The following is a 22,050-nucleotide window of genomic DNA, read 5'->3' on the forward strand; positions in this document are numbered from 1 at the left end:
AAATGTAGCAATGCGTCTCATGTTTAGTGAGAGTTTACAGCTCTTGAATTTTCAGGCCTCTCTATCTATTAGTCTGTATTAGGGATCAATTATTATGGAATTTATAGAATAATAGAACATATGTATATCTTTCCTTTTCTTGCCTCTCCATTCCTGCATTAATGGCTTTAGTAGGGTATTAAACCTTCGACTTTTCATAAATACCTCTGCTCTTTTACCAGCCACTCCAGAGCCCGCAAAAACGTAAAGATTTTTATAATCAACATTTTTATTTCATTCATTTATGACTGCAACGCAAAAGCTTTTCTCCTTAAAATGTTAATTGGACGCTGAAATGTGAAATTACTCAAAAGTGCAGCACAAAATAAAAAATTATATATATGTACTTATATATGCGTAAATAGAGTTGACGGCTGACTGGGGCCTAGGCGCAGGTTGGCAGAGTCCTTTCGACAGCTTCTGCTCCCTATTTAAGCGGCTGGCGAAAGCTGGGGAAAAAAAGTCAGTTGACTAGCAGCCAGGGCTAAGACAAGCTTCCGGCTAGGGCTGACGCCAGGGGAGCCAACATTAACAACTTTCATTATGCATAAATTACTCGCAATATATATAAAAATAAACGTCACTCACTTTTATGCCACGTAGTGCCTCCCATGCACGGAACCATTCAGCGAGGCCAGTAAAAATTAATAAAGCCATATATGTGTCTTTGTTTTAATTTGCTGCATTTAAATATGCTCGCTGAATGGATTTGTAAGTTGCCATTGTGCTTAGCCCATGCCTAAAGGAGAGTTTGGGATTGTTTAATCTTTTAGTTGCTGCATCAAATTAATTAAAGCAAGTGTTAGCTCAAATTGCAATCCTCTATCGGAATGGGAATGCCAATTAAACATGAAAAACAAATTAATTGTTTATACACGATTTAATCTCATTCTCGCACACAGCCAATGAATTAGCCAGAATCTAAAGCAGCTCCTTTGTTCAATTAAATCAGGTCACATCCACTGGGCAATCCGGCAGCCCAGCAACCGGGCAGCTAGGCGACCATATGAGTGAGTAACCCAGTCAGAGCCAAGTCAAAATGGCGTCGGCATTTCCGCCATGTCAATGCTGCAATTTGTAGCCAAAATGTGTGCCGGAAAATCGTTTTGGCCGAGCAATGCAGAGGGTAGGAAAGAGAAGGCAATATGCTACTTCCGCTCTGTAATTTTATGGCTTAAATATATATGTATATACGTTTTGCTGTTGGAAATATATTACCAGAACGCAAAACCCTTAAAGTACAGAACTTTCCCACTATCAATATGACAAGTGAAGAAAGTTGTCAGCACAACAAGATTTCAATAAAGAATACATTCAGATGCCGAAGAGTGAGATATAGAGAAGTAAATCCAGAAGAAATACAATTAATAAATGCATTTGTTCTCTTGAATTCTTAAATTATAAATACAAACTTAAAGTCGATATGATTGCAATTACTTAAAGAGGAATCGCTTTGCATACTGCGACTGAAATGAAATCATTAAATCTGCGGCTTTCGAGTTTCGATTACGAGCTGTTGAATCAGATATTCGTAACGATAAAATATGTTTTAAGAGATTTACAATCTCAGGACAGTAACAATTTAAGTGAGTGCAAACAAATTTTAATTCGATTTCTGGCTTTGTGAGCAGCTTCATTACAGTGCGTGTCAGACGCAGATGAATTTTTTCGACAGATCGATTTTTACATTTAATGAAAATAAAAATAAAATAAGAAATAAAAGGCGAACGCGGCATTAATGAAAATCAAGCACCGGCAAAGACTTACAAGGCCAAAGGATTATCTTTCGCTGATAAAAGTAATGCATATCGCTTTAGCTGGAAATTGAAATTTAAGCTAAAGGTACGCAGTAAATGTTAAGCAAGTGAAAAGCAGCTTAAGCCAAAGTAGTCAAAGCAAATTCCACATCTTATGCGACAGCTAAGCTGAATTATAAAAAAAGCGCTGGATTGCTAAGAAATGTGCAAGGGCTGAGGTAACAAAAAAGTAAATGAGAAAATTCCGTAGCAAAAAAATTTAATAATAGAGAATTGTTAATAAAATATGCATGCAATTAAAATGGAGCCTGCCGTCAATCAGCAAAATATGTGCTTACATTAAGGTGCCATCAAATTTAAGGCATTCAATTAAATTTTAAAATTGTGCAGCACATTTTATGTTTACCCCAAAAGAATAAGATTGATCAAAAGGCATAGAAATGCACAACAGCCGCAATCACATTATCTGCGATAATTCAAATCAATTTCAATTGTGCACATCGTAAACAGCAACAAAATGCACAAAATGCACTTGTGGCAATTCCGATATAAAGACAGCAAACACAAATGGGGGGGGGAGGCAAAACTTAACTTGGTCAACAGGAAAACAAGCCGCAGATCGAGCAGCTCGCACTCATATAAAATGCATTTCAATTAAAAGCTATAAATTAAACAGACGCTCCGCTCGTTCGCCGGCTTTGACCTTCGTTTGCTGCATAAATAATGGTCTGTGTACATTGGCCTGGCGAGGGTCAACAGCAGCCTCCGATTCAATTCCAAGTCTAACAAATTATGCAATAAATTAGCAAGAAACAAGTGGCAAAGATATGAACAAGAAATCTAGATTAGTTTACATTATGTATTAATAAGATTTGAACGGATTTGAAAAATTTCTCTCTTTCTTTCGTTTGCTTTTGTTCTGACTAAGTCTCTATATCTTTTTCAGGATATAAATGTCAATAAAATAATCGAGCGTGTTTAATTGAATTTTTGGGTAAGTGCATATACATTTTCTTATTTATTTAAATAAATAAAATATATATTTAGCAAAAAAGTAGACCACAGACAAAATATCTAAACACAAACAAGTGGATCAAAACTATCAAAAAAATATTATGTATTTCTATGAACTGCCAGGTTTTATCAAAAATGCAAAAGAACTGCGGTTGCGTCTCGCAATTTTGGCAAAGTGGCAAATAAATTAATAAGAGCTTAACCTATTTTTAAATTCATAACATTTTCATATATAATTAAATGTGCAAATTTATTGTGCATTAATATGATTTCATATGTCATGATCCCATGGCATTTAATTTTATATTCGTGCTTCGGCAGACATTCGTTTAAGTTTTCTAAATGTACTATCTGTGACATTATCATCAAGTCAAAGCAGTCAAATGTGAAATGTCAAATGAGCCTGATGAGTGACTCAATCTTTGAATGACAGCTAAACCATTTGCGCGAGTCCTTTGAGTGCTGCATCAGCTTATCTGAGCTTTAATATGCCCTACCACCCAAGCAAAAGCAGAGTATATACACTGACAGTTCTTAAATGTGTTAAGTTGATCAATTAACGCTGTACATAAGGCAAGCAAAGGGTATTTCGCATTCGGGAACTCTCGTTTGCAGTTGCACTTGCTTAGCTGTGACTTTACTCAGCTGCATACAGAAAAAGGGCGCAAATATGTTGACCTTGCTGTTAGTCAGCTAGAAAGTGAAAGCCAAATTTGCATAAATTGCCGGCAACATGCCAAGTGCAAGCGTGGGGCATGTGGCCAGAGAAAGTCGGATGGCAGCCTTAGATGCACTAAAGCCAGCATCGACCATAGTTGTTAGCCTGAAAGAAAGAAAGAAAAAGGAACCTTATTCGCAAAACTTGCTGAAAAATTGTGGTCCCGGCTAGGTGTCAACACTTCACTAACCCTCAAGCCCCAACTACCCCTGCCCAAGCCCAACTGCCATCCGTGGCGCTTACCTCAGTCTGTGGCACGTCTGTAGATTGCTTAAATTACGCATGCAAACGACTGAGACAACGGCAATGCTGCTGACGACTTTCGCCATTGAGACAGCCAAAGTTTTTCTTTTATGACAATTTCTTCAAGCAGACGCCTTCAAAATGGTGGCTAAACTGCTAGTTGCTTTTGTTATACCCTTTAAAGAGGGTATTATTAGGCTGGCATACAGTATGTAACGCATAGAAGGGGTACTCATGTCAGAATCGGACCACTATATCAAACGGCTGCCATCGGAATGATGAGGTCGAAAATTATCTTATTTTATGTTTATTTTTTTCTTTTTGAAAACATCTTGGCCAAACTTGTCATTTATTATTTATACTAATTATTATTTAATCTCTTTGCATTGAAGCAAAATCTTAATAACAAATATATAGCTATTATAGGTACGGAACGATCGGTCATATAATAAGTTCTTGTATCTTTTTTTACTCTATATATCTTGATTAAACTTGGCATATACTCTTTAAACTATGCTCTTTACAATTGTGCACAATCAAATGTACTCAGCCATTTGTCTACAAGGGTATTTAATCTTCGGCTTGCCGAATATATTCAAAGCTTGTTGTTTTTTCTCCGACTCTTTTTGCTCTTGTTATAGTTGCATGCATATAAAAACTGCAACAGCAGCCAGTTACAAGTTTCTCTACCATTTTCCACGTAGGCTTGTGCACAGCAAAGTAGAAAAGTGGAAAAGTTTTCTCAGCATTAAATTAAAGCGGCGTAGAAAATAGCACGCAAATGGTATGAAAACTGACGACGTTTCAAACCAAATTACATCTCAACTTCACGCGGGAGCAAGGAGCAGTTAATCACCTGACAAAAGATCTCTTAATTAGATCTACTAATTAGGTTCTTTAAGGAATTCGAAAAACAAACTTCGGTCGTGTAATTTAAACATGAACACATAGATGTGTTTGGAATGTTAATAATTGGTTTCAGAGTTAAATTTAATGTACACCAGAATTAAAAAAAAGGCCACGAATTATAGGTCATATTTAATCAAGAACCTGAGTTAAAATGGAACTGCGCCCATTATAATATATATAATATCACCAAGTTGCCAGAGGTCAATGAGCCGCTCCTGTCGCCGGTTTTTTTTTATGAAACGGATATCCACAAACGGAAGAAGAAAATCCGAGTGAGAACAAAAAATGTCAACACCTTGAACGGGCGATAAAAAATAGGATAAATAAAACCTCTGCCGCCACTCTTGGCTATTATTTGTCGTTTTTGGTTGCAGCTTTTATGAATCAGCTGCACACCTCGCTGGCTGCATGCAACATGCCACCAGCGACTAACCTGTCGATTATATGACCCACAACTGGGTCCTTAAGCAGCTTGGCAAATGCATTTAGCGGCGAGGGGACACCCAGGCTCGGGAATATACAAGTATGTCATGGAGATGCTTCGATTAAACATACTATGATGGAGCACTAGCATTGGCTGTTGCCGCAAACCTCAGACCTGGGTTGCTGTCATCCTGCCACATTCGTGTGCTTGTGTTACCGTGATTTATATTCAGTTGGATTGCATTGGGTGTTGGCTGTTAGGATTCGGTTGCAGCTCGTAAACAGCAAATAACGTGTTCACACTTAGTTCTGATTTGAAGCTGAGTGATTCAATGCCGCAGGGCTGCACAGGCAGTCAGAGGCGAGCAATTGTTGCCAACTTTGCGGCAGCGAAAGGCTTCGTCTTCTTTTAAAGTTTGCTGACTTTTTTTCCCTTTTTGTTGTGTCGTGTTTATTTTGTGATAGTCTGTCGACTGTTAGAATAGTCGGCGGCTGCCTTTCGCATCGCTACATTTGGCAGCTGGTAGGCGCCTTGCCTCCACCCGACACCCGGCACCCGACCCTCCCCAACCACAGCCAACAGTGACTTAATTAACTTTGCGTCCTCTACTCTGTGGCATTGTTTACACGAGGACTTCTTGCAAAGGAAAAAATAGTAGCATAAATAAAACTGAAAAATGTGCAGTGTATAAAGTGTTAAAGCTGAACGTTGAATACTCTGACAAAAGCCAAATTAGCCATACGTATATTATATACTAGCAGGTATAACCCGGCCTTGCCCGTGGAACGTATGTTATAAAATCAATGTTTTTAAAAAGCTTTGAAAATGATATTGAAACTGATCGGACGGGAATCAAACAACTTTTATGCAAATCGGACAAAACTTAAAATTCACCAAAAAAAATCTCTGAAATGCATTTTCCACTGAAGGAGTTCAGATTTTTTCACATAAGGTAGCTACAGTGAAAATTTCAGCTTCCTAGCTCTTACGGTTTGGGCTGTGCGTTGATCACCAATCAGTCATTCAGTCAGTCAGTCAGTCAGTCAGTCAGTCAGTCAGGACAAACAGTTTTATATATAGAGATAATATATTAGATATACGTAGGTCTGCAGCAAGTAGACAGATCTTTCGCAAATCACTTTGAACACTAAAAAAGACAGACGGATGCATGTATCTCTATCTATAAGAAAGCGAAAAAATTAACAGCTTTCGATATTACTCTAAAAATAAATATTTATTATGAATATATTACTCAGTGTTCCGTGAAGAAAATAAATTGTTCCTTTCTCAAATGTTTAAGAGTCTTATACTTAAAACATTTTCATAAGCTCTTCACAAAATTTTTTATGACGTCTGTGAAAGCATTTCTGTGAGGATGCTGCTATTTTTATTTTCGCAGCTGTATGTATATAGTTATGCGATTGTCAATGCGTTATCTACTGCGCTTCGCATTTCTTGTAAGAAAATTATAATCCCTTCTGCAATGGCATACAATGATTTTGCTTTAAGAGCTGGACTCAAAGTAAAGTGTGCTATCAAAAACCCTGTGCAAGGGTGTATTATAATGCGGAATTCAGCTGGCAAACAGACAATGCAAAATGTTCAAAAATTAGAAAGAGATAGCAATAATGAGATAGAGAGAGAGAGAGAGCAGAGTAAACGAGCAGGAACAATCATTGTATATTTCAGCTTTAAGTACCCTCTAATTGCCTTTGTTAATTTTCAAGCATATTTTATGTTGAGCTGCCTTTAAAAGCCGCCGGCAGTCAAACCAAAGCCGCAGTCAGACAATGAAGCGTAAAAAGCGGAAAAGGAAATTAAGTGACTGCAGCGGCCATCCAGCCACACCTCACCTCGCCTCGCCTCGTGCTCTTTCGCCTACCCTTTCAAAGCTCTTGCAGGCCACCGCGGCACGCCATTGTCAAACCACTTGCCACACGGTGGCCATTGTCCAGTTTGTTTGCCACCAGACAACGGGCAAATGCAACGACAACGAAAATGTGAGACGCCATTTGCAACGGTTGAAGGCGTCTGCGGTCGCGCGGATGGCCCCAGGTCTGCGGTTGACGGATGCAAATTGAGGCAGGCACGTAGCAAACACGAAGAGCAGCCCGATTTAACTCGTTCACACTTTGATTTTGCCTACGCTCTCAATGTTCGTGACATTTTAGGTCACGCCGCATCTGTGCTGGAGGTTCATGGGGAGGATTAACTTTTTTATAACTGTGACCATCTGTTGCGCCCCTCCACAGCCCACAGCTGCAAGGATTACCACCAATAAACGTCAGCAAGGAAAACCTACAGCGCAGATGTTGCACCTAAGTGCTACCTGTGGCAGGTGTGTGGAACCCAAGCGCCGCCTACCTGTTATCAGCTTTCCAGATATATATATACCAGCGTCCGGCAGCAAGAGCATAACAGTCATCCAGACAACTTTGTCACAGACACAACATTCGAATCGATTGAAAGCAAAACACAGCATGTACGACGAGGAGCCAATTTCAAGCTTTGTGTTCAACAACGAGGGTGAAAAACAAACCTTTCGCCATCAGTGGCATGTGGAGGGGCAGTTGCATGAGTGCACCACCTGCTACAGCAGCATCGATGCGGACGAGCCGCCCAGCCAGCACTGGCTGCGGCGTGGCGAGGAGCAGCGGCCGCAGCTTACCAAGCAACAGCAGGCGGTATTGGACATCATCGAGGCGCGGCAAATAGAGACATTCTTCTTTTGCGACGAGAGTGCACAGCATAAGCTGGAAGAGTTTATGGCGGAGACCTGCTCCAGGGCGGTGCCGGAGCTGCTGCGCTGGATGTTTCACAATGGTACACAGCGGGTGGAGTTCAATGTGGCGTGCTATGTGCATGTCCAGAACCAGGTACACATCTTTCAGAGCGGCACACTGGGCGTTCAGCATCACTATGACATTGAGGAGAGCGTGAGTGTTGTCTACGAGCTGCTCACACAGCGCATTCAGAACTATCTCAGCAGCAGCCATGACGTCAGCCTTGACGAATGCAGCATAACGCGCATACGTGTCCAGCTGAAGCGGCAGCGGGAGGACAGCGAATCCACGGGCTCGTTATGCTTGGCCCTGCCATTGCCGCTGCAGCTGCGCCAGGAAACGGCTCCACGCAGCCTCACCAGCGAGGCCGACTTGGCCAGTTTGCGGGCGGCATATGTAAAGCATCAGCGCGAGTGCAACGGCTATTTTCCGCCCAATATGCGCGTCAATCTGTACGGACTGCAGCAGTGCCAGACCACCAAGGAATTGTATGTGGTGCCCTTTCACATAAGCGAGACGCTGCAGCAGCAGCCCAACAAGAATTTCCTCATACTGAACGACATCATGGGCCAGTTTCAGCGACTGCACGAGCTGCAAACCCCAATCGCGCCCAATAGCAGCCGATCCCGTACACGTCCCTTCCAGTGTCGCCGCTGTCGCGTTCAGCTGAAGAGCCGCAGTCGTCTGCATATTCATCAGCAGTTGCGCTGCGGCCAGGACTTTAGTTTGGACAGCATTCATCCGGACATTGTGGAGGTCTACGAGCAGTGCCTGCCCATTTCGCGCAGCGTTTCCCTCTACACCTGCTACGGCATTACCAAACCCAAAACGGTCATAAGAAAGGGTCAATTTGTGCCCATCGAGTGCGATTGGCGCCGCAAGAGCTCCGTTCAGGTGCAGCACGGACCCTGTGTAGTCATTAGCAATGCTCAGCTCAGTAGTCCCTGTAAATACACATAGTTAAGTCATATCAATAAATCAATTCAATTTTAAGCAAATAACTTGGTGTAACTTTATTTTTTATTCGAATTTTCCGTTGAGATTTTGGTTGATTGCATTTTGGTAACATTTTTACCACGCATCACACATTTTCTACTTTAATTTTGAAAAGGATTTCTTCAAATTAAATAGCAAATATAAAAATGCTCAATTGCTGCTAAATATGAACCAGCGACTTCTCGCTTTATAGTCCAACGCTCAGGCACGTAAATAAAAACAAACTTTGTTCACCGTTTTCCCGTTTTATAGTTTTCCCAAACCTTGTCCTCACTTTCGACCCAAATAGAAGCTTCGGTGAAGTTTTAGCAGCAACTCCTTTTTATTCATATTATATATACATATTATTCGAAAAATAAATTTTAATAACTGTGTACAGTTTCATGCTCTCATAATATTTGTAAATAATTTCTGTATCGAAACCAACAACCCATTCGGCAGCTGAAAAGCGTATTTAGAAATATGTTTAAATACGTACAAAATATATTCTTACTAATTTTAAAAGTAGCTCTTTCACAATATTCCACATGATGAAGCTATGCATATGAAAACACAACACCCTTCTAAGAGCATTAATATAAACCAAAAAATAATTGAGCTTGTCAATCATAGTGACAGCAGTAGGGATTATAAGAAACCACACAAAAGGTGCATTATTAGAATTTTGAAATTTTTATTAGCGTATCCACACGGGACAACGTCGAACTTCTTGCCAGCTAACTGGCAAAGGAAAATAAAAACCATATGAAATATGCAACGGCACACAGCAACAGTATCAAGAGATACTCATTAAAAAATGATTGAAAGATTAAGTAGTAAAAGTAAACCTCAGACTTGGTTTGAACTCGATTTGATTTGGCATTTATATAGTAGATAATATTAGGTATAAACTTAAAATCACAATTTTTAAAACATTCCAATGCGTATTTATTTATTAACCAATACTATCAGCTTTCAGGTAACCATAAATACAAATTTTATGCCCTGTATTTATTATAACTAATTAAGCGGCTTTATATTTAAACAAAAATCATATAAATAATATTTTTATCTGAGAGTTTGCCTTGCCTTGTAGTTACCCTTTGGTTTCACCCTTTAGCCCATTTATGTGGACAGTTCTTCGGAGCCTAAACTTGTTTAAAATAAAACTAATCATTTTAAATGAACACAATTTCTTAGAATTTAATGTAGACTACAGGGTATGAGACTAATGCAAACTTTAGCTTAATGCCGTGACTGTGCCACAGCAATGCCACAAGAATGCATCGGAAAGCAGAACGCCTTTTCCTGCCCCACCACCAACCACGAGAACCACACACATCACCTCGCTGCATTTCGCCTTTTATTGGGATTCTGCTTGCTGTAGCCCGTGGCTTCCGCGTCAAAGTAAAAAATATTCTAGCGAACACTTTGCTAATTAGCCAGCGAGTGAATGAATATGAATATTGCAAAAGTGTGCATTTTGCATTTAATTGAAAGTTATGCAGAATTATTAATAAGTTGAACGGATGATTTGGTATGGTTTTTACTATCCTTCTGGCCTTAAGATAATTGGAATTACGATGCGAATTGAGTAGTGAGAGCAATGCAGTCATAACAACTAACTCGAATGTCAATCAACGCGGGAAATTGGATTATTGGAGCGACGTGTTCGCATAAACAACAAATTGGAATAAAACTCAATCAAGAGATGCCTCGGACTCAAAGCGACATCTCAGGCTCATGGATATGAAATGAACATCAAGACACAATTTGCTTAAGCAAGACGAATTTAAATTTCAAAACCAAAGCAAACTTATTATCTGGGGAAAAAAGTAAAGAAAAGATTGGGAAACAGGATTAATGTCTCTTTGATGGCTGTCACACATTTAAATTATATTTGAATATCACACGGATGCTCTATCTTCATAAACTCCCTATGTCATAGTTTCAAGGTTACAGGGTATATGGTGAAATGCATTAAACCTAATGCGAACCGATAACAACGGCTCGACAATAAACTAGGCGGGCAGCCAGTCTGGTCATTGTTTTAATAGCCAAGAACGGCAAGTGCAAAATATGAGAGGCCATCAATTCATGCCTGAAATGAGAAACGAAATAAAATATTATCCACTTGAAAATTTTGACCTGCTTGAGCAATTTTTTGAATCGATTCTTATTTTACTTTAATACCCTGTAGAAAAATGGGTTAGAAGTTAAGATTATGGAGTCTTGTTTGAGACAATATGAAATGTTTTAAAGCTGTTGTTGCTAGAACTTTAAATTAAATATACTTAAACTGAATATACTTCAAAAAAGTATTATAATCATAGTAAAATAATTTATTGTTAAGTGTTTTTATTTTTGCTGTTTTGCAACAGCATTTTTTATGGTCCTTAATTTTATTTTTATTATTTTATAATTATTATATATGATTTTAATTATTGTTACTATTATTATTATTATTATTGTTATTATTATTATTATTATTATTATTATTATTATTATTATTATTATTATTATTGTTATTATTATTATTGTTAGTTTATTAATATTATTGTTATTATTATTATCATTATTATTAAAATTATTATTATTGTTATGTTTTTTTATTTTTTACTTAATTAATTGATATATAAAATATTTTTAATTTTTGATTTTTTTAATATATTTTAGCTCTTATTTATATATTTATTTCTTTCCTTTTCTGTAAAGCTCAGTGTACTGCAGATAGGGTGTCATATAGTCCAGCATTTTGAAGTCTTATTAATTTTCTTTGTATTTTAAAGGCTATAAATTGCCAAAAAGAATTACACGTTGTCCTTTGTCAAAGTTCGTGGACGAAGCTGTGGCAGTAAATCGTGCGGAATTTACGCGCCGCCACTTTAACACTCATGTGCGTCTCGCTGCCCGCCCCAACCAATACGTTCCGCCTTAATCGTAGGAGCGGGCATAATTCAGCCTAATAATACATAATTCAAATATGACGCTGGACACATTAGTTCCGCCGTCTTAAGCACTCGCCGGCGCCAGTGATAAATGGAGGTCCAACAGGTTGACGTCCAGAGGCGGCAGCCGACCAGCAATTTAAGTAGATTTTGTGGTCGACAATTTCTTGGCACTTCATGAACGTATGTGCCAAAAAAAAAAATGTATATATGTATGTATATATGAAGAAAACCATAAAATGTATTAAATGCGCATTTCACTTGAAATGCTGCGACTGCCAACGATGATTGATGAATGCCGACGAATGACAAAGAGAACTTGGCACATGGGCCATAAAACATTTTCAGCAAATGCTCATCAAGTAGCCATACGATAAATAAAAGAACCGTCCAAACATTTGATGAGATGGCAAAGGGAACGCTGTGCTGGAGACCATAAAAATGCAACGCTCAGTCAAAGACCGAAGCTCATTCAAATAGTGGCCATAGACACGCCCACGCAACCAACCAGCCACCCGCCCACACGCACGCACACACATAAAGAGCAGACAAAAGACATAAACTAAATGAAGCGCCGCACCTAATGCCAAAAAGAAGAACGTTGCGACGAGTATTTCTATTCCATTTCCATTTGCCATTTGCTATTGTCGTAACTCAATGCTATTTAAAGCCAAGTCGAAATCAAAATCAATTGTTACATGCACACACACGCACACACACACACACATACAATGAAAACTGTTTTTCCTACACAATAAATGCGAAGCAAGCGAGTCTCGACAAAAACCGAATCATGCAATCCAGTTGCTGCTTTAATAGAAAGATAATCATATAAGTTGGGAGACGCACATGAAACTACTTACCACACACACACACACACACACACATATACACAGGCATATGAATATAGTTGTGCAAACATGGGCTAACCAGACATGGTGGCACATATAACATGCCACAAACCTCAACAAATCTGCAACATTCGATTGCAACTGGTTGGTTGCTTTATGTTAAAGAGATTCTATGTTGACATATATGTACATAATCTTTGTCTGTTTTGGAAGTTCTTGAAAACGTGCCAAACTGTTTCATCACAAAATACAATGAACTCATTCTGCTGTTGGGATGCTTTCCCCCAAGCCGATTGCCACGACAACAAATTGCGTCAGCAGCGCAATCATCAACAAGATTTAATTAGCTTTTAATGCGAAATGGCAAAAAAAAAAGTGCACATCTGTTATATTTAATACTCTTTCAGGGAACTGCTGGCTTTGGCCGAACATTTAATGCCCTTATAGAGAAAAAACTGTTGCTATTCTTGTGAAAGGGTATAAAATTATATGTGTACCTGCGGGTATTTCCCGGCATTGCTCGTGGCAAGTCTTGTCCTTATATTTTAGATAAATCTTTTTCATTTTCTTTTTTCATCCAAGAGCGGTAGATTTTTCGAAGAAACATTAAATACATTTTCAAAAAGATCTTTGGAATAAGTTATGAAGCCGATCTAATGATAAACAAAAAAATTGCAAATAACCGTTGTTGCCAATGTACCAGAGGAAGCTTGAGTTTTGCGAGAAGTGCGTAAAACACGTCTTAAATGATATTTCATAAGAAAATTAATTTGAACTTCACTTACAAAATACAAAAAAGATTTTCAAAAAAGCGTGATACACCCCTCAAGTGAACTAGAACAAAGAACTTCGAAAATTGCATACAATCGCTCTGTCCGGCGAGTCTTCCACCTTGTTTATGATATGTTAAAGGGCAAAGGTCAACGCATTTTAATCCCAAATGGTTGTTTTATGGCCAATAGCTCAGTTGAGGCAACAGAAATAGACCAGACAACTACCTAATGGCATGTGTTTAATCAAGAGGAATTTATGTGTATCAACTCAAGAAGAAGAAGAAATCAGAGCCAGACAAAACAGCTGTGGAACCAAACCAGCCGCATAAATATCCATTGGACACACAAGACGAAAGTGTGAATTTGCAATTTAAATGGTCCAAAATGTCGCGCCAATATAAATCAATACAATTGCCCAGGCTCAGACATGACCATTTCTCTGCTGGAAATAAAGAATAGACTAAACAAATTAAGCTTAAGTGGTATCTAAATACGCATATCAATATGAATAATAGAGCCAGCCTTGCGGCGCAGCTGTACGAAGAAAAGGGCGACAATTTTTCTTTTGTCCATATTTGAAGGGACCAAAGTAGCCGAAAAAAGCCTCATCCACCGTACATTAAAGACGAACCGAGTCCTGCGTTCACAGCTTTAAAGTTTTATGGAACTTGAAAAACTCCAACACACTCCACAGCAAAGTTAACATACATGAGTGGGACTGAGACCAATTGGTATTTAAATATAAAGACCCAGCACTAAAGGGCGTTATTCGCCTAATTAAAAAGCTGCGCTGTGTAGCGTTCCATGGATAAATAAAAATCTATGCAACACAATACTTACTTCAAGCTTTCAATATGAGAGCATATCTACATTATTTGATCTGCTTACTAGTTCTACACAGCACGGATGCTTATGGGACACTGGAGGATCTTGCCATGTCCGTGGCGAGCTTAGAAAGCTTAATACATGCCCAAAGTCTATTTATAGACGAGCTCTTCGATTATACCCAGGCTTTGCAGACAACACTTAACACATTCGAGAGGTAACTAAACGATTGGATTAAGAGTGCAAATAATTTCTTGTTACTCGCCAGATGCTTGTTTGAAGTGCGCGCAAAGATGCAGCATTGGAGGGCTGATCCCGAGGCATATCTAGCCAATCCCTTGAACAGTTATGCGCTGATACGGCGCCTCCACGAGGACTGGAGTTACATTGAGGCGTATATGCAAAAACCAGTTGGCTCAGAGTATGCTGAAAATGTGAATTGGCTTTTTGAGGACTATGCGCCCACAGCCACAGACCTGGAGGATGCCATGAAGGCCATAATACGAATACAAGACTGCTATGATCTGGATGCGGCGCAGCTGGCCAACGGGCTGATTGATGGCAAGCAATACAAGTAGGCAACGCCTGGCTTAAATTCTTCTTATTTTCACTTTTTGTATTTTAAAGTGCCCAACTAAATGCTCTTGACTGCTTTGCTTTGGCCGAGTTCTGCACGAAGAAGCCACAGTTACACTATGCTGTGGCCTGGTACAAGGAAGCTCTTGAAAGGTATTACTATAGCCAAGATAACGAGCTATATGATACAGTTTATAAACTAACAGTGAATGATTTATATGGAAAATATGCCAACAAGCTTTCGGAGAACAGTAAGCAATACAATTATTTGAAGATCCTAAAGGAAACTGATTTGCTTCATCCACATAGATAATAATAAGGAGGCTTTAAATGTGCTCAACAAAGCCGCTGATTTACATAGTTTACTCTGGCTACAGCGAAAATTATTGGAAGATTCCGTTCGTCATACAAGCACAGGCTATAAGGTTGCATATTTTCAAATTGTAATTGAATAATATTACAATCTCTCAATCTCTTCAGTTTGAAAAAGACCCCCTGAATTCTATGCAGATCGGTTGCCGCGGCCAGTTTCCAAATTTAACGCAAATGTATTGTTACTATCAAAATTCAAAGGAACCTTTTTTAATTCTGGCACCGCTTAAAGTGGAATTACTAAACAATGAACCTTACTTGGCGCTATATCACGATGTCATCTATGAAACTGAAATTAAAAAACTATTGAGCTTAGATCTTGCCAGCATGAGACACGATCGAACTGCAGACCATAAAAACTCCGTTAAGTACACAACCGTGACGAGGGACCTGGATGATGTGCTCAATTATCGTGTTATGGATATGACAGCCATGAACGTGGCCTCCGAAAAGGACTTTCTGCTCATCAACTTTGGCATAGGTGGCCACATAAGAGCACTCTCTGAGCAGCAGGTGAGTTACAGCGAACTCATAAAGCCAAAGTAACCCAACCCTATTAAATACTTTAGCCGCAACTGGACACTGTCAGGGCCTCCATTATATTTTTCGTAAGTACCGAAGTTCCCTTTTCTTGTTGTTTTCAATCTCAAATTCCTATCTGTACGCTCTCAAGCTGAGTGAAGTGCCGCAAGGGGGCGACACTATTTTTCCAGAACTGGAAATTGCCATCAAGTCCAAAAAAGGCGCCGCATTAGTGACGCATCATTTGGACAAGCAGCTAAATATTGATCTTAGCTCGGATCATTTGTCATGCCCCGTCTTGGTGGGCTCCATGTGGAGTAGGTTCTTTAAAATTTCTTTAAAAAATTCAACTCGAAATAACTTTTTGTAATTGCAGCACTTGTTAAGTGGATATACAGATACAAAAAATAAGAGTATTTGTCTCAAGACATTTGGATATTACAGTCTATGAATTTATGTTCCGTTTGTTCACTTGATTTGGAATGGATATTAAATATTCATCAGTTAGTCTTGGCATATTAACTATGGTGTGCTTACTTAAATTTAAAGCACAATCCCATTTCTATAGCGTAACACGCCAAAGCATTGTCAGTTTACCATCCGATTGGCTGCGAAGTGCTTATAATGAGGTTCCAACTCGCAGTTTTTAGTTTCTCAATCTTGGTTTATGGCACGCTTGTTAATGGCTCTAAAAATTACACGACAGAGCTGTATAGCAGCTCCATTGTGGGACTGTTAAAGCTGTTAGATATTGAGGATAAGTTTGTGGCTAATTTGCAGGAATATGCCGAAGACCTAGAGGATAAGTTGGAAACGCTGCAAATGTGAGTGAAAGTCGAATATGAATCGTACGTTACACTGAATTCTCGTCCAGCTATTTAAGGACGCTGAATCGTGATGCTCTGAAGAGCACAAAAGAACAAGAACAATATGTCTCAAATCCGCTGAAAGCATTCGGGCTTATTCGACGCATACGTCAAGACTGGCGCGCATTACAGGACTTGACGGAGGCAAAGGCGGGTGCAGGTAATGCGGAAACATAATTTTCCACTGATTAGCAAGTATATAACATAGCCTTTGAATATCAATGCCAAGCAGCACAGCTGGCAGCTATGACAGAGCTTCTGGCCAAAGCGCCAACTGAGCATGATATGGAAGAGTCGCTGCTGGGCATAAATCGCATCGAGCTGACCTATGACCTCAGTGCAATTGACATAGCAGAAGGTCGCCTGCGAGGCAAGCAATTCAAGTGAGTTATTTGTCAGTTTCAGGACATGCCTAACCCGCCAACAATTATCCTGCAGCAATACGCTTTCGATACGTGACTGTTTGGCCATAGCTAATCACAAATATGACAACAAGGACTACGGCCGGGCTTTACTCTGGTACCACATTGCATTTAGGCGCGCTAACGAACCCAATTTCTTGGCCTACAATAAAATATTGGGTAGGCCCCTAGCCGGTATGCGTCGCAAATTTGCCAGAGCGCGTCTATTGCAAGGTTAGTAGAACGGATCTATTGATATGCCCAAATGCCTCATGACCAACTGTTGGCTAGGTATGCCGTTCATTGAGCCCACACTGAACGAAACACAAACGCAGGAAAAAGTTGATGAAATACTGAAGGCAACCAACTCAAGTCAATTGGAGAATTTCGTAAACGAACTGTTAGAACAGGAAGACGTGGACGTTTTAGGGGTAAACCTACTAAAACCGAAACCGACAGCCCATTATTTGGGCTGTCGTGGCCTTTTTGCCAGTCGCAAAAATCTGAGTTGTCGTTACAACTCGACAACCACGCCGTTCCTGCGACTGGCACCGCTCAAATTGGAGGAGATCAGCCACGATCCATATATAGTCATGTACCATCAAGTGCTGTCCGACAGCGAGATTGTGGAAATGAAGCGGCTAACTGGGCGTATGGAAAATGGCTTATCGGGTGCCGATACGCCGAATAATACAGAGCCGCTCGACATCGTAGCACGCGCTAGCTGGCTGGTGGAGACGACACCGTTTCGGGAGCGCATCAATCAACGCATCACAGACATGACGGGCTTCGATGTGCAGGATTTTTTGCCTCTAATGGTGGCTAACTACGGCATAGGCAACTACTTCCAGCCCCACTACGACTACATGTACGGTGGGCGTGTGTCTGGTGAGTCCGTTGCCGAACTGGGCGAGCGTATAGCCAGTCTGATATTCTACGTGAGTTCGTTGATGCCATAGTCATGGAATTGCATGTGACTACCTTAAAACATTACAGGCGAGCGATGTCGCACAAGGTGGGGCCACCACATTTCCCGACATTCAAGTTGCAGTTCAGCCCCTAAAGGGCAACAGCCTGTTTTGGTATAATATGTTCGATGACGGCACACCGGATCCTCGTTCTTTGCATTCCGTATGCCCTACTATTGTGGGTTCCAGATGGAGTGAGTCTGTCTCTGTGGTTTGCTTGTTAGCTTTGATAATTCCAATTTTATTCCAATAGCGCTCACCAAGTGGTTGCACATGTGGCCCCAGATGTTTATCAAGCCCTGCTTCGGAAGGCCATCAAAATAAGCCTCGAAGATAATTTAAATGATTTACTTTTAATTCCTTTAAAATTTATATATATATATCTGCTGATGTCCTTATGCATTTTTTACGGTATTGAAAGAAATGGTTTTTAGAGCTTTTTTTAAGACATGTGAAAAAGCTACCAGCTTATGGTCACGCTAGTTGTTATCGTTCTTTACTTGGCTAACACATGAAAACTGTAAACGAGCCATGCAAATGAAAACAACAAGCCATAACGGGTAACTTCAGCACGCCGAAAATAAATTACCCTTTTAGACAATGGATTACAATTTTCCAGATTTCTGTGAAGAATAATATATATTAAAGAGCAGACAAGTTTGTTCAAAATATATGACGAAGGAAAAAAGTTGCTCAAACAAAACATAATTTTCTAGCGATCGTTCCCAAGACAGTTGTGGTCCGATTCTGTGATCAGATGTTAATAAGATGTTACTTATAAGTAAAAAGCGTAGTTAAGACACCTAGAAAAAGAGATTTTCATACCAGAATTTTATTTTGAACAGTCCGTTCCTCTAGCATCTAGTGGTCCGATATATTGTTTTGATTTTAATAAGATTTTGCTGATTCGATATTGATAAGATTTTGTTCAAACGTAAGTAGCATGGTAATTCTCAGAACTTTTTTCGACCGATTATGCCCATGGCAACTGGTGCTCCGATTTTAATATTATTTTGCTTATAAGTAAGTAGCATGATGAAACTAAAAAGAGCAGAGTTTGATCAAGATATACATAGTATTTAGTTTTCAGTTTTAAAGAACATACTTTTCTACCAATAAATCCTATGACAGCTAGTGGTCCGATATAGCAAACCGGTGTTAAATCAGATTTTGCTGATTCGATATGGATAAGTCCGATATAGTTGTCCAATTTTGATTAGATTTTACAGATTCGGGCTAGATAAGATTTAGCTCATAAGCATGGCTCACTAAGCGCTAAGCATAATGAAACTTATAAAAGGCGAGTTTGGTCAAGAAAACTCTCTCTAAAGTAATTTTTCATATGGCAGCTAGTGGTCCGATATAATGTTCCAATTTTAATAAGTCTGTCTATTGGTCCGCTTTTAATACGATTTTGGTGATTCAGTGCTCATAAGATTTTGCTCAAAAGTTAGAAACATGGTGAAATCAATAAAGGCCGAGCATGCTCAAGAAATTTTTAAAAAACAAAAAAGTGTTCAAAGAAGATTTTCATTTTCGAACGATTATTCCATATGGCAGCTAGTGGTTCGATATAGTGGTCCGATTTTAATAAGATTTTGTTCATAAATAAAGAGCCAGGTTTTGTCAAGATATATGGTTTACATACAAGTTTTCAGTCTAGAACTTAATTTTCTACCGTTCATTTCTAAGATTTTGCTGATTTGATCTTGTTAAAATGTAAATCTATAATTAATAAGCATTGTAAAACCTATAAACGCCGAGTTTGGTCAAGATATCTATAAAAAAAACAAAAAAATGTTCATATATATGACACAGTGATCCTAACCATCATGTACTTAGAGGGTCGAATTTATCTCCTTTAATGTGTTACACATATCGCGTTAAAATTATAATACCCTCTACAAGTGTATACAAAATTAAAGTTAAATTAACTGCAAAGTGTAACGAATTCTTAGCCCAAGTATATATACATAAACAAACCCTACGCTCGAATAGTATTTCCAGCCAGAAATGACGTGGTTTTCAACTTTATGTTACATTTCTCTCATATGTGCTGCTTTTTGCACAGCAGAAATGGAAAATCAAATGTTTCTATACAGCACATCTGTTGGAAGCATGTCGAAGCTGGTGCAAATGGAAAATAAGCTGATGAGTCGTTTGCAAGTTATTGCCAAGGACATGCAGCAAAAGCTAAATATGATAAGGCTGTAAGTGCCAGTGGAAAAGTAACTGATTCATCGCTTTACATCCAGTTACTCACAGCTTCCAGCAAATGTTGAAGCGTTCACCCGAGGACAGTTACGAAAAGCACGAGGAATTTGTGGCAAATCCGCTAAACGCATTCGCACTACTTCGAAGGTTGCAGCAGGATTGGCCCAAGTGGCTGATGTATCTGAAGACTCAACCCGAAATAGAAGAGATGCAGCAGGAGATGCAGAAGGCGCCAAGCGAGAAAGATTTGCAGACAGCAATAAAAGGCTTGCTGCGCATTGAGAGAGTCTATGATCTAGAGTCATCGCACATGGCCAAGGGCCTGTTACTAGGCAAACAATACGAGTGGGTAGAGTATAGACCGGCTAGCTCTTAAGCTAGAATTCACTTGGAGATTTTCTCTTCTTCGCTGCAGCTCATTTCTCACTTCGCCCGACTGCGAAGCCTTGGCGGACAATCTCTTTAATCGCACCGAGTATTCGAGATCTACGCACTGGTACCGCACTGCAATACGCCTGTACAAAAAGCCATATGGAAAACTGTACAATCGTGTGCTGGGCTTAAAGCGCAAGGGACTCAACAGAAAGTATGCCCAGGCAATTGTCTACGATCGTAAGCAATTCGAATAGTATCTCTTAATATCTCGACTAAATATATGCCTGACAGCGGATGTCTCACAGGAGCCGCAAGTGGCTGGTGTAGCGCCCGAATGGAAAGATAATGTAGATAATGTCATCAAGCAACTCGTCAGTCAGTCCAGTAGCGACCAAATCCAATATATGGTCGATAAGTATCTGGCAGTGGACGAGCAAATTTTCATTGATCAGCGAGCTAAACACAAAGCAAAGCCCAATGCAGTGGAGAAGGGCTGTCGCGGACTGTGGCCAAAGCGGGAGACCCATCCGTTGACCTGTCGCTACGTTCAGAGGAGCTCGGACTATCTCATGCTGGCACCTCTGAAGATGGAAATCCTGAGTGTGGAACCCTTAATACAGCTATATCACGATGTCCTGCACGACTCTGAAATCGAAGCTGTTAAAAATGCGACAAATCATCGGGAAATGGTTGAGAATGTGGCCAGCACAGTAAAATCGATTACATTGAAGGATGCGCCACATACACAAAACATAAATCGTAGAATTACAGATATGACAGGCTTGGATATGGCACAGAATAAAGCGCTTCATTTGCTCAACTTTGGCCTGGGCGGTTATCTGGGTAAACAGATGAAGTTGCAAGGCAATCGCATAGCTACAGTAATTTTCTACGTACGTAAGACAATTCGGAATATTTAAAGTTCTTATATAGACCATCATTTGCTATAACAGGCTAGCGATGTTCTGCTCGGTGGCGCTACCATATTTCCAAGGCTGCAGCTCGTCGTGAAGCCAAAAAGAGGCACAGCCTTGTTGTGGTACAATTTGAATGTAGGGGGTAAACCGGATCCGCTGACAAGGCATGCCGTCTGTCCTGTGGTCGTGGGTTCCAGATGGGGTAGGCTTTCAACACACACAACTGCGAATAAAAGCAAACTATATTAAACTTGTTACAGCTTTATCGAAGTGCATAGAAGATCAACAGCAGCTGCCCAAGAAGCTGTGCCTGGCCTGAATATCGAGTTTTCTTATAAAAGATAAAATGTTAATAAACAGCTCAATGCTAACAAAAGTGGATCAATGCCGCCACTCTTATCCCCTCCTCCTCACTCTCTTGCAGGCGTCACTAAATTTGGGGTGTTTAGGCGAAAACTGAACTGAATTTCCAGCAGGCAGCTATCTGCTATATCGCAAGCTTATGTGCTTGCCCCAAATACCATTTAGCGGAAGTGCACACTTCAATAATGGAACGGGCGACGCAAAGTGGCAAGTGGCA

The 22,050-nt window shown here is 39.8% G+C and overlaps 4 protein-coding genes across 4 annotated transcripts; all 4 read left to right on the forward strand.

Annotated features, from left to right (window-relative positions):
* Positions 1-7,215: 7,215 nt before the first annotated feature.
* Positions 7,216-8,875, forward strand: LOC135433143 (protein terminus-like). The gene has a single exon (XM_064689106.1). It carries the CDS (start codon positions 7,303-7,305, stop codon positions 8,845-8,847), a length of 1,545 nt encoding a protein of 514 aa, XP_064545176.1. The 5' UTR covers positions 7,216-7,302; the 3' UTR covers positions 8,848-8,875.
* Positions 8,876-14,093: 5,218 nt separating this feature from the next.
* On the forward strand, positions 14,094-18,344 carry LOC135433331 (uncharacterized). The gene is made up of 14 exons (XM_064689348.1): positions 14,094-14,476; positions 14,528-14,833; positions 14,887-15,086; positions 15,145-15,260; positions 15,316-15,720; positions 15,777-15,815; positions 15,881-16,095; positions 16,302-16,553; positions 16,604-16,755; positions 16,825-16,978; positions 17,034-17,230; positions 17,288-17,934; positions 17,993-18,158; positions 18,218-18,344. Exons 1-14 carry the CDS (start codon positions 14,289-14,291, stop codon positions 18,286-18,288), a joined length of 3,108 nt encoding a protein of 1,035 aa, XP_064545418.1. The 5' UTR covers positions 14,094-14,288; the 3' UTR covers positions 18,289-18,344.
* A 1,636-nt stretch (positions 18,345-19,980) lies between these two features.
* LOC135433219 (prolyl 4-hydroxylase subunit alpha-2-like) lies at positions 19,981-21,851 on the forward strand. Its single transcript, XM_064689211.1, has 5 exons — positions 19,981-20,174; positions 20,230-20,790; positions 20,845-21,446; positions 21,507-21,672; positions 21,731-21,851. The coding sequence occupies exons 3-5, from the start codon at positions 20,958-20,960 to the stop codon at positions 21,787-21,789; spliced, it is 714 nt and encodes a 237-aa protein (XP_064545281.1). The 5' UTR covers positions 19,981-20,174; positions 20,230-20,790; positions 20,845-20,957; the 3' UTR covers positions 21,790-21,851.
* Positions 20,083-20,807, forward strand: LOC135433332 (prolyl 4-hydroxylase subunit alpha-2-like). Its single transcript, XM_064689349.1, has 3 exons — positions 20,083-20,174; positions 20,230-20,523; positions 20,594-20,807. Exons 1-3 carry the CDS (start codon positions 20,083-20,085, stop codon positions 20,805-20,807), a joined length of 600 nt encoding a protein of 199 aa, XP_064545419.1.
* Positions 21,852-22,050: the final 199 nt, after the last annotated feature.

This window comes from Drosophila montana, unplaced genomic scaffold (assembly GCF_035044405.1).
Source record: "Drosophila montana isolate Dmon_TW-CO22-7 unplaced genomic scaffold, ASM3504440v1 contig_3217_1, whole genome shotgun sequence".
In the NCBI taxonomy this organism is placed as follows: domain Eukaryota; kingdom Metazoa; phylum Arthropoda; class Insecta; order Diptera; family Drosophilidae; genus Drosophila; species Drosophila montana.

Bases quoted from the DNA above. Each gene is read 5' to 3' on its own strand.
- LOC135433143 (XM_064689106.1), top strand. From the start codon at position 7,303: ATGGGGAGGATTAACTTTTTTATAACTGTGACCATCTGTTGCGCCCCT.
- LOC135433331 (XM_064689348.1), top strand. From the start codon at position 14,289: ATGAGAGCATATCTACATTATTTGATCTGCTTACTAGTTCTACACAGC. The intron at 17,935-17,992 runs GTGAGTTCGTTG...AAAACATTACAG, and splicing joins TAGCCAGTCTGATATTCTAC to GCGAGCGATGTCGCACAAGG. The intron at 18,159-18,217 runs GTGAGTCTGTCT...TTATTCCAATAG, and splicing joins TATTGTGGGTTCCAGATGGA to CGCTCACCAAGTGGTTGCAC.
- LOC135433332 (XM_064689349.1), top strand. From the start codon at position 20,083: ATGTCGAAGCTGGTGCAAATGGAAAATAAGCTGATGAGTCGTTTGCAA. The intron at 20,175-20,229 runs GTAAGTGCCAGT...AGTTACTCACAG, and splicing joins AAGCTAAATATGATAAGGCT to CTTCCAGCAAATGTTGAAGC. The intron at 20,524-20,593 runs GTGGGTAGAGTA...TCTTCGCTGCAG, and splicing joins TTACTAGGCAAACAATACGA to CTCATTTCTCACTTCGCCCG.
- LOC135433219 (XM_064689211.1), top strand. From the start codon at position 20,958: ATGGTCGATAAGTATCTGGCAGTGGACGAGCAAATTTTCATTGATCAG. The intron at 21,447-21,506 runs GTACGTAAGACA...TTGCTATAACAG, and splicing joins TAGCTACAGTAATTTTCTAC to GCTAGCGATGTTCTGCTCGG. The intron at 21,673-21,730 runs GTAGGCTTTCAA...AACTTGTTACAG, and splicing joins GGTCGTGGGTTCCAGATGGG to CTTTATCGAAGTGCATAGAA.